Source organism: Apodemus sylvaticus, chromosome 14 (assembly GCF_947179515.1).
Source record: "Apodemus sylvaticus chromosome 14, mApoSyl1.1, whole genome shotgun sequence".
NCBI lineage: Eukaryota > Metazoa > Chordata > Mammalia > Rodentia > Muridae > Apodemus > Apodemus sylvaticus.
In genome coordinates this window covers 33,473,610-33,485,977 of record NC_067485.1, presented here as the reverse complement: position 1 = coordinate 33,485,977, position 12,368 = coordinate 33,473,610, and the positions used below count along the sequence as shown (strand labels likewise).

At 39.8% G+C, this 12,368-nt stretch overlaps 1 protein-coding gene across 2 annotated transcripts; it reads left to right on the top strand.

Moving 5' to 3' along the window:
* Positions 1 to 454: 454 nt before the first annotated feature.
* Positions 455 to 12,122, top strand: LOC127664672 (serpin B9-like). 2 transcript variants are annotated; one of them, XM_052156751.1, is made up of 7 exons: positions 455 to 641; positions 4,292 to 4,382; positions 5,142 to 5,279; positions 5,694 to 5,811; positions 7,537 to 7,679; positions 9,741 to 9,896; positions 11,230 to 12,122. In XM_052156751.1, the coding sequence occupies exons 2-7, from the start codon at positions 4,302 to 4,304 to the stop codon at positions 11,644 to 11,646; spliced, it is 1,053 nt and encodes a 350-aa protein (XP_052012711.1). In that variant the 5' UTR covers positions 455 to 641; positions 4,292 to 4,301; the 3' UTR covers positions 11,647 to 12,122. The 2 variants fall into 2 exon arrangements, with proteins under 2 accessions (XP_052012711.1, XP_052012710.1); XM_052156750.1 differs by having other exon boundaries at positions 4,292 to 4,469.
* Positions 12,123 to 12,368: the final 246 nt, after the last annotated feature.

Genomic DNA, 12,368 nt, shown 5'->3' with positions numbered 1-12,368 from the left:
AAGTGGATATTAGCCCAAAAGCTTAGAATAAATTTGACAGACACATATAGAACACCAAAGGAAAAAAGAAAACCAAAAAGTTAACACACTTCAGCCAAGAGAAGAAAAAGAATGTGGACTCTTTTTAGCAGATGAAGAGTAGGTTGTCAGGGAAGACTCTGGAGGAGCAGTGGTGAGGAAGAAAGAGAAGTAGAGCAGAAAGTACTCACTGTGTTAGAGAACACAAAGACGAAGAGGAAGATGACTATAGACTAGGTGATTCAGTAAGGTGGATCCACAGTGATGAGTGGATCCCAAAACACAAGTTAAGACAGGAAACTGACAACTCTCAATTGTTCAAAGCATAGAACCAGAGGCACAGGAAGTTGAATTCCCCTTCGGCTGGTAGAGACCAGATGGTGATTGAGGAAGCAGATGTTTCACGTAAGCGTAAGCAAGCCAACCCTATCCTCAAGCAAGATGACCCAAAAAAGCCACAGGCTAAAAGGTCCTGCAGCTGTGCTCACTCCATGCTGCGTCAGAAGTTAGAAGGCAAGTGGTGTGAGCAGCCTCTTATGGAAATGTGGATCTAGCAGCAGAAGATGAACACCGGGAGAAGCACAAAGTGCACCACAACAAGCCTTCTTTGGAGGAAGAGACTGGTAAGAAGCTGCCCGCCCGTAAGGCATAAGAGAACGTGGAGTAGAAAGATTTTGTAGACTGAGTGTATCACAGAGAGTTTGAAATTAAGTGAGGTCTCAGGCTCAGCAAAATGTAACCTGTACATGTGATCCTGGGACAGGGTGAGATATCCTGTGTCTGTGAAGTCTTCCTAATATTCCTGTTTCCCAGCATGGCATTGTTCTGTGTGGAAGTTTTGCATATGTGTCTTGATCTCACATAGCTTCATTCATTTTACTTTTAAAATCTTGTCCTTAAAAAAAAACAAAATCCAACTTCTAATAAATAATATTCAAATAAGGAATTCTCAGCATCTTTGTAAGATGTGCTTTCTGAGAGCCACCAAATCTACATGTGTAGCTACTGCTAGGACACTGAAGTCACACTCTCCTTGAGACTCCTGCATGCTTAGGTATTTGCCATCCTTTCTTTATCTACATAGCATTGCTTGGTATACTTTACACTGGCTCATCCAGAAATTACTTTCTGTCACATACCAAGAATTATAGCTTTACCTGCAGTGAGATCTCTAGAAAGAAATCAACTCACTATTGGTGGCTAAGTGTACCATGTCTATGGCCTAAGTCCAGGGCAGAACAGTGATACCTTTAACTGGTGAGCATGTATTTAAAAGTCACCAGGTAAGAAAAGAAAAGCACTCACACACACACACACACACACACACACACACACACACACAGAGAGAGAGAGAGAGAGAGAGAGACAGAGAGAGAGAGAGAGAGACAGAGAGACAGAGAGACAGAGAGACAGAGAGAGATGTGCACATACACACACAGAGAGACATTTTACTTACAAGAAATGCTCATGACTGGCAAATGCAGGCATAGAATACATTAGTGGTTGCTAGGAAAAGCATGTGGGTGTGAGGAATAGCTATTGACAATCCTGAGTCCATTTTCTTCAGTAATCATAATGGTTTTGAATTATATTTTGATGACTGTCATACAGTTTTACAAGTAAACACAAGGCCAAGAAATATGAACTTTAAAAATAAATCAGCAATAGGTTAAGACCAAGTGTCTCTGATAAAAATGCATCTGTTCTGGGATAGATCCAAAAATACCATCAGCATGGTCAGAAAGACATATGTCACAGGATCTGAGAAACACTCCAGTCCAGGTAGTTTTATGCTTTTCTGGCCTCTGTTTAAGAGACTTCATGTGATGCACAGACATACATGCAGCCGAAACACCCACAGATAAAAACTATATTACTATAATTTTAAACATTAAAGACAGTGAAACATCTATCATGTCAAATAGGTTTCTGTCTTTGGCGCATGCAAATACAGCATTTCCTGCCCAAGGATGGTAAACACAATGCCATCTTCTAATTTGCCTCATTGTTTGTGTCTGTCCTTTTGCATGAAGAGTCCTCCAATGAAGTAGTCAATACCAAGCAGTTGAAAAAAATCTCTTTAGGAGGTTAGCACTAGCATTCTTCACATAGGTCTGTTCAATCATGACAGGACACCTGGAGAAAATATATCCATATTTGGATTCATCAACTGGACAGAGCCTAGGGATCAGTTACGGACACCAGATGTACCTGACATTCTGTTAAGCTCCCTGGGTTCCTTGTCAGCCAGATATCCAAGGATACTAGTTTTGCTCTTTGCATTCATTGCCCCGGTGTTCCCTAAGGCTCATCCATCCTCTTGCTGCAGAAGTCAGAGGAGGGTGAGGCAAGGTCAGTTCACTCACTTTGGCCTGGGGCACTGAGCATGATATCCCCACCCTTCAGAGAATAAAGGGCCTGCCTGAACAGGATCGGTAACTCACTGAACTCTAGGAGCATCACGCCTTGAACACCGCACTGAGAGGTTGTGAATTTGACAGGTAAGAACATTTGGAACAGTTGAGGTTGTAGGACTCCTAGGTTCTAGCTTTAGAATGTCTATCCTTAATCCAGGAGATACAACCATAGTTAGGAAAGGGGACAGAGGAGAGGAAATGTCTAAGTCTTCAGAGAGGTCACTTCTCTAGAAACCCAGTTGACCAACGGCTATGAGGTTGGTCTTAGGGTTGGAGTTCTAGTGTTGTATTAACCCATCTTAGTCAGGAATAGGTACAGCAGGATCTCCGTGACCTTTTCCAGTGTCTTCTATCCTGCTTCCTGCCTGGTCCTACAACCTAACCCATTTGTATATCTCTGACCACTGCTCAAGGATCTGTAAGATAATGTCTCTTCTGTGTCCTTTAAAGATCAGGGGCCTCTAGTTCATCTGAGTTCTAATCCAACTCTTCATAACTATTTAAAAATTAGTCATCCCATGTGGACTACAACCCTAACTACCACTTTTATACGACATACAACAACGTGCTTAGAATTGTCCATTTGCTTTCACAGAGCACTAAAACCAGCATGAGAAAGATTGAATACAGGAATGATGAGCAGAACTGGGGTGGGACAGCTGCATTAGGGAAGGACAAGAGAGGCCTTGAGGTTGTCCTGTTCCAATGACGTTGGGAATGGTGAGAAGTTTGAACTCAGTGACAGGGATGTGGTAGGTGACCTTTCCAGGTAAAATTTATAGCAGTTCAAGGATTTAGAAGCAACTTCCAAGTGACACAAGGATGGGGAGGAAAGTAGGGGGTAGATGCTTAAGAAGAAAGGACAAACCAGAGAGTAAGACCCTGAAATAAAGCAACCTCACCTTTCCTCCAGAGGCTTAGGAGACTTAAGGGGAGAATCCAGAGGAACTAAGTATACTCTCTGGATGCTGTGTGCCTCTGTGCATGGAGTGGGAAGAAATATGTGCTGCAGTATTTGGGGGCTCCCCAGGCTGTTTGATCTGCATTTTAGCACAGTATGAAGCACTCTGGAACACCCTTTCAGAGTTCAAAGGTCATGATAGTGAGATCCATACGACGATACACAGTAACTCAGAACTGGGTTAAGGTCAGGAGCAGTTTCTTATTCTGTGTCAAGCTGTCCATTCATCTGGGAGGTTAGGCATACTCAATAAAAGAGCAACCTGGTTCCCTGAAACTGATACGAGATCTCCTGAACAGCCATTGCAGGGGAATGCTCCCTCCTGCACAGCACAGTAGATAACACCCACTTGTGTTTGGGTCTCTTTATCATCTCAGTTTATTTCATATATCAACTTCCATGTTGAGGGCCCTTTCTCATGCATGCCTGAATATATCTGCAGGCTTCTTCACAGAAAGAGTTCAGGATGCAGAGTTGCTAAAGCCATGATGGAACATATGGATTCACACGGCTATTTTCTCCATTGGTTCCTCTTGTCTTCCTCCTGCTCTTTATCCTCAACTCCATCTTCTTCACAACAGAAGAAAATGTCTGTATGGGGGGAGACTAAAGCCCCACCTCTCTCAGATGTGTCCTGTGTATTACTTTCTGAAAATCTTTCCATCAACCTGTGCTGATGAGACCTGAAGCTAGTTGGTTGGGCTACCATGATCACACTTAGCTAATACCCTTTCAATTGTAAGGTTATAGCTTGACTTGGAGTAAAAATGTAAAACCCAATTTAAAGTATTTATGAGCTTTGAAATAAGAACAAAAAGTAGACTCCAAGATTTTTCTTCATAAGAACAATGACTTTTCACCTCTGTGTTGAGTTCCATTTCTCCTTTGCATCCAGACTCTGCATCATGAATACATTGTCTGAATCAAATGGGACCTTTGCCATCAATCTTTTGAAGATGCTATGTCAAAACAACCCTTCGGAAAATGTATGTTATTCCCCTGTGAGCATCTCCTCTAGTCTAGCTATGGTCCTCTTGGGGGCAAAGGGAAACACTGCAGTTCAGATATCTCAGGTAAGTTGCCTACCATCTTACTTCCTGTTTCCCATGTGTAAGAGCTGCTGAGAAGGAACTGTAGTAGTATTCACACATTGTTTCATGTAACAGGGACTAAAGAGGAAGAAGGAGAGAGTCTCCTCAAGTAAGACTTAATTAGGGTGATGAGATTTTTCAGAGGACTAATTTGTGGGCAACTCTCAAAATGTTGTTCAGAATTTACTTAGAAAATGGAGAAAGTAATTTCAAGCTAGGCCTGATGACACAGACCTATTATTTCTGCCATTAAGAAGAATGATCTAAGGGATCCCAAATTCAAAGTTGACGAGAGTAATTTAATTTCAAACAAAAATTAGACATTTTTGTTTTCCTTTTCTATTTGTTTAAGATGGGGGGAAGACTTTTATGATTATACCTGAGTGGCAGACTAATAACTAAAAGGCTTGAGGAGCTAGCATGATTCCTCAGTACAGCAGTGGGTAAAAGGAATGTTGGTATTATTTGAAACATATGGTGCTGAGAGCTAACTTTATTTTTATAGCAACAGTCTTGTAATTATTCATTGGCAAGGAAGGTTCATTTCTGCTATTAATTGTTTGAATACCATCCTGCAGTGCATCAGAATCTCAGGTACATTACTGCTTGAACAATTTGTTTTGCCATCAAAATATTTCATCATTTCTTTCACAGGTACTTGGCTTAAGCCCAGAGGAAGATATCCATCACAGCTTCCAGTTGCTTCTCCATAACCTGAACAAGCCCAACAGAAAGTACTCCCTTAGAATGGCCAACAGGCTCTTTGCTGAGAACACTTATCAACTACTCCCAGTATGTATCAGCAGAATTATAGCAATTGTGTTGATATACTCATATACCCTAGAGAATTTGAGAAAAATAAGGTTCAGTGCTAGCCAATGTAATGGTACACACCATAATACCTTTATTTAGATGTCTGCAACAAGGGTCACATGCTCTAGTCCAGCAAATTCTACATACCAAGGCTTAACTTCCTAATCTTCCCCAAAGTTCACAATTCTATAATGATACCTTGATATATTTCAAACATGGCTGTAAGTTATTCCCACTTCCAAAGACCTAGTACATGAAGATGTTGGTTGTTTAAAGTGATATCTACATTCATTTTCATTCTGATTTTTTAAAAATTCATATTTATGAGAAGGTTGGAATGCTTGCTGACATTTTATTTTGTAATGTTACCTTCCTGAAATTTTCTTTCCAAAGACCTTTAAGGCATCCTGTCTTCAGTTCTATCACTCAGAGATAGAGCAGCTCTCCTTTGCTGAAGCGACAGAGGAGTCCAGGAGACACATAAACACGTGGGTCTCCAAACAAACTGAAGGTCAGAATTTCCATTTATTTCACATATCATCTTGGCCTTTCCATCCACCCCTCTTTCTTCTTCCCATCCTCCTCATTCTTTTAATTTCCCTTCTTCCCACTATGGATTTATTTCACTGGTATTTCAGAGAATCATGTTGATGTGGACTATCTAGACCCTATGGTATTATTTAGAGCTCAGTGAGCTCATGCAGTTTCTACTCAGACACTTAGATTTAAAAAAAACAAACAGAGCTATTTGTATGTTTCTCTAAGACAGAGGGTCTGGGGCAAATGTTCTGAGAAAGCAAGGATCTGATTTTCAGTCTAACAGTTTACATTAAAAGACAGGTAGCATTCACAGATCATGTAGCCACCTATGAGACAAAGGTACATGGATAGAGCTTATCCTTTATCTTATTTCTTCCTATTATCTATATTACCTCAGATTCTTCCACTTTTGCCTCTGAAGAGGACTCCTGTTTCTGTTACCACATTTCCAGCTTTACATAGCTTACTAACATTTAATGACACTAGACATGATTTCCAAAGAAGTTACTCTGTCAAGCCTGCTCATTTACATTGACCCAAAGAAGCCTCCCATTTGAGGTTTTTATTTCAGTGATGACAGGTTCTAGCACTGATCTTTGAGATCTTTCAGAACATTGTATGCTTTTTGAACCATTCACATGCCTGTGAGATATATTCCTATTTCTGCTAACACACACATACAAATGCACACACACACACACAAATGCACACACACACATATGCACACAGGAGGGGGAGAGAGGAGGAAAGAGACAGAGACTTTTTTTCCTCATGACTTAGAAATTATTTGTGGATTTCATTTTGGTGTTCTCTTGTGTACTCTCAACATTACATATTATCAAGTATACTCTTTACTATGGACAGGATACTTGTCAATATAAAAAAGAGGCATCTAACCTCTTACCTGCATTATCTCTTCCAGTGGTAGAAAGTGGAGAATAGTAAGACCTCCTCAACAAACAATTTTGTCTGAGTATCTGACTTGACGTAGTATATTGCAATGTGGAGTACACGCAGAGTGCTAAATGATATTGTATATTTAATGTTTAAGCATTTATCATGGTTCTCAGGATAAGAGAACAAACACATTTTATGAAGACATTTAAAACCAAATCTACTGGGTTCTAGTGTCAGCTAAACATGGCAGGTACAGTGATGTCAACAGACCAGATCCTGTCACCAGCAAGGACAAATGTAGTGATGATTCTCTCTCAGTTCTTCATATCTGGCAGCACCTCAATGTGCTATCCACTCTGGGAACCTTCCTCTCTGTTAGTTACTGTCCCTGGGAAATGTCATCATAGAACAAAGACTTGTCTCTGAGCTCATTTTTGATCCAATCAAGATGGCAACCAACATCAGCTACCTCAGGGATTAACCCTGTTTCAGTCCCTCCTCCTCCCATGGTTTCTGCTTGTTTTGTTCTTCACCCTGGAATCACTTTTTCTCCTTTTCGCAAACCTAATTTCCTCAAGGGACCTACAAGTCTTTCACCATGCTCATCTTGTTAATGTTCCTTTAGTGTGCACAGCCTCAAGGTAAATGGCATGGTTAGTGTTTTAAGTTGTTTTTAATGTATTTATCTAAATTCACTGAATTTAATTATGTAATTATTGGATCTGCCCACATGCTTGATCAGTTTATGTCTCATACATCTATAAAAGGAATCTGAATGAAGTCTCTGTTTTCTCAAAAGGCAAAATTCTGGAGTTGTTGCCAGATGACTCAGTTGATTCAGAGACCAGGCTGGTTCTTGTCAATGCTTTATATTTCAAAGGAAAGTGGCATCAACCCTTTTACAGTGAATGTACCCGTGAAATGCCCTTTAAAGTAAACAAGGTAAGGAATCCAAAAGTTCATGCCAGCATGATGAAGAGATTGCATGAAAAAAGTTAATAGTCAGTGTGTAGCTCAGAGCTCAGTTGAAATGATTGCATATCCTATGTGGGGTGCTGGGAATGATCCAATGCCCAGAAAAAAAAGAAATTAGAAAAGCACAGAAAACCATTTGAGACTTATATTTCTTTTTTTAAAAAATTTTATTCAATATATTTTTTATTTACATTTCAAATGATTTCCCCTTTTCTGGTTCCCCACTCCCCAAAAGTCACATAAGACCCCTTCCCTCCCTCTGTTGTCCCACCCATCCCTTCCCACTTCCCTGTTCTGGTTTTGTCTTATACTGCTACACTGGAGACTTATATTTCTAAATGAAAGATTAAATTTGGTAGAATGATAGGAGTAAGGAGCATTAGCTGCATGTATGATTTTGCAATCTGTTGGTGGCTCATACTCCTTCGGAAAATTTCTTATAAAATCATTTTTTCTACCCCATTCTAGAAACTACATTGCCTTTGAGTTCAAAAAATCAAAATAAAAAATGTATGTACTAATGTAATATAAACCATATATGGAGCATGAATCAGAGTAGAAAAAAATGTATAAACATTTGTATAATAATGTATTTTAGTTAAAATAAGAATTTAAATTAGGCAATTTATAATTATTAAGCAGTATTTATAATTTTATAACTTGTAATAGATTGACAACTTTTTTTTTGCTTTGGGATGGGTTATCAGACTCTAATTTCATCACAAAGATACATGGAGATCTGACCATATCATCCCCAATTTAAAGTAATTTACCTTGGGATTTTTCTTCCCTCTGATAGTCTATCAGTCTATGAATATCTGTGTTACTGAGCTTTCTTCTCTGTGATGGGCTAAATGTCTGTGACGAATTAAGAAATTTTGAGCATGTGTGCTCCTGTGTCCAGGCTATTTTTTGAGAATATGCATCTCTAGTAACATTTATGGCACTATGAAAATATTCTAGTCTATTATATGAAAACTTTTTTCTGTTATTTTTCTTAGATATTATTATTGACCATATTAAATGGTGAACATCCAACATCTGGTGCATTAGTCTTCTTTCCATTAGTGGAACAAACTCTCTAAGATATTCAACTTCAAGTAGAAAATGTCTATTTTGGCTGCTGAATCCGGAAATTTCGATCTTTGTCACTTGTCCTCATCATTCCAGGTTGTGGTAGCATAGTACAGTATGGTGGACGTGCATGTTCACCTCACAGCAATCAGGAAGCAAAACAGAGAAACAGTAAGGCTTTGCAGTGCCAACATTCCCTTCAGGGGGCACCCCTTCCGCAATACTTTTCTTTCCCCATTGTGCCCAGCTTTTCTAAAGGTTTGGCCTGCTCCCAGTACTTCCACAATGTGAACAAAGTATTAGCCTTTGTGGAACAATTGAGACCCAATAAGAACTTTAAAATATTCATCTTTCAAGGGAAATCAATCTTTGCCTAGACAATGCCTATCTTGGTTGCTGTTTTTTTCAAGCCATAGCCATTTGAGGAGGATTCTACATGGAGAAATAGCTTCTATTAAACTGATCCAGAAGCAAGACTGCTGGGTATTTTCTTGATTAATGATTGGTGTGGACACAGCCTACTTCAGTAGTGTCAATCCTGGGCAGGTCATCTGGAGATCTGTAAGAAAGCAGGCTGAGAAAGACATAGGGGACATGCCAATATTGGCATTTCTCCATGGTCTATGCCTACGCTCCTCATCGGATGCTCCTCAGTGATGGAATGTGACCTGAGAGATGTAAGATGAAACAAACCTTTTCCTCCCCAAGTTGATTTGGTCATGGTGTTTGATCACAGCAGTAGAAAACTAACTAAAATAGGCCCATAACTACTTTAAGTCAATTGTGTAATGAAAGCAGGAAGAGGCTCACAGACTTTATGGAAGTGTGTACTGGAACATAAATACTGTTTTCATTGTGAGTGCAGAACAAAATCCTGGAATCAACTGCAACTCATTTAGAAAACTTTTGACCTCTCTCAATGATATATTTTCTGTCATATATTCATCTATTCAGAGGGAGAAAAGGCCTGTGGAGATGATGTGTCAGACAAACACATTTAACTTCATCTGTGTGAAGGAAATCCAGGCAAAATTGTTGGTGATGCCCTATGAGGGTGTGGAGTTGAACTTCATCGTCCTGCTTCCAGATGATGGTGTGGACCTCAGCAAGGTGAGCCAGGAGAGTCTGTAGCATTCACCATCCTAAACATCTTCCAGAAGAATAGAGTGTCATTGGTTTCTTTTCTTATTAGAATAGACCTCAGTATTTTCAGCCTGACAACTCACATTTCATTTGTGGTACTCACACACCCAGGTTTGATCTGTGTGCAGTTGCAGGGATTTTCCATTGAAGCTGTGTCCAAGACTCCAGTTGTGAGCTGTGTGCTTTTGCCATAGGACATAACTTTAGCTCTAGAATGGGTGAAGGCTCCCTAGTAGGATGGAATGCGAACAGCTCAGTCAACACAGGACACTGGTTGGAAGATCCTTACACTCTTTCAATATAACCTATATCAAGATTTTTTACTATTTTAATTTAATCACTGAGATGATAAAGGAGATAGAAAAAATATTGTACTTTTAACATAATAAATAGGACTAGGAGGAGTGCCACCAAGGAGGGCAGAGTCAAGTAGGCCTTCCTTGCATCAGGATTCCCTGCAGTGTTGAATGGTGGGTATTGAACTTTACATGACCTAAGTAGTCTTTGTAAGCAGAGAACCTCTGTAGGATTGTCCTATTCAGCTCCCTGTGACATTGTTTATGTCGAACATGAATTAGTTTTCTGTCATTTATGTAAGGCCTGTTACAAATAACACACCTGAAAAAAATTTATATTGACTCACAGGTTCAGAGGGTTAATTTCAAGTTAGCTCAGGCCATCATTTCTCACCATATGGCAGGTACATGTGACAGACTACAGAAGATTTAGTCAAAACAAAACAGTGAAATAATAAGGAGCAAAGGGCCAAAAATGACCTTGAGTGTTACACTTCTAGGAGCTACTTCCTTCATTCAGCTAAACAATTATTATACCTAAAATTTTAGTGGCTTCCCAAACAATGATTCAGAATAGTGTATTTTGGTATAATTTCATATTCAAGCCACAATACCCCCCAAGATGCAAAGAACCCAATGTTGATTAGATCTCCTTTCTTAACTTTTATTTCATCAGCAATTAATTACAATCTTCAAAACTCAGTCTAGTTTAAGAAAACAAAAGCAAACAAAATCTAAACTGTAACCACCTGTACATGAACACCTGCCTGAGAAAAAGATGTCTCAGAAGTGATTTAGGAGAGGACAGCAAGGACTTCTTACCCTGGGAAGCTTGGCCTTGATACCCATCAGGGAATCCACCAGCTAGCAGGAGAGTGGGACCTCACACTGCATGACCACACGAATAGTCAGTGTCCTGTGTAGGATGACAGTAGGAACTCTGAGAATGACTCTCCATAATACCTCAGATATGAATATAAAAGTCTCTAATTCTGCTTTGTCAGGTGGAAAACAATCTCACCTTTGAGAAGTTAACAGCTTGGACCAAACCAGACTTTATGAAGACAACTGATGTTGAGGTTTTCCTCCCAAAATTTAAACTGGAAGAGAAGTATGACATGGCACCCCTATTTGAGCATTTGGGAATGGTGGATGTCTTCCATGGGGGCAAGGCTGACTTATCAGGAATATCTCAAGAGAAAGGACTGTGGGTGTCTAGGATTATTCACAAGTGTGTTGTAGAGGGTAACGAAGAAGGTACAGTGGCTGCTGCAGCCTCAGCTGATGATATTGTAGACTACTGTGACTCTGATGACTCTGAAACCTATGAAACTTTCTGCGCAGACCACCCCTTCCTTTTCTTTATCCAGCACAAGGATACCAACAGCATCCTGTTCTGTGGCAGGTTCTCATCTCCATAAAGACATATTAATTATGTGGGGAGAGTTCTCTCTTAGCATCTCCACCTCTTCTACAGCTCTGTGAGGATGGGGAAATAAAGGGAATTCATGTTCCAAGATGAGAGAATTTTCTTCTTTTCACCCTGATCTAGTGATACCCACATTCTTCTCACTCTACACTTACATTCATCTGTGCCCTTTACCAGGTCAAAGGACAAGAGAGTTTCTTGGTTTCCTGTTTTGTTTAGAAGCCAACAATATCCCACATGGCTCTGCAAGGTAACCCGAAATAAATGCCCTACTCACTCCGTAGAGAAGTCCTGTCAGCTACACACACTGTGTTTCCCTGGCACCTCAATTTTTGCCTTCACTTGCATCAACCCAATTGCATCATAATAATGTTTATGTGGATGATGACTGCTAATGCAGTTTCTTTGGTGTCCACTATTCACCATGCATGTGCCCAACTCTATGCTAGGCTTGGGAACATGTGATGTGCTAACCCAAAATAAATTTTGTTTTCGTACTTGTCATGTGTGTACTTCAAACTTCAATTTGACCACTTGAAGTGGTAGCTTCATTGGTTAACCTTCTGAATCTTAGATTCTTCCACAACTAGACTTTATGTTTGTTAGTCCCATGCCAAATAGTCCCTATGCCAAATAGTCCATACTTTGTGACTTTCAGATAGCACATGTGATTTTACTGTCTTATACTGGAGTTGGAGAGATAGCTCAGAAGTT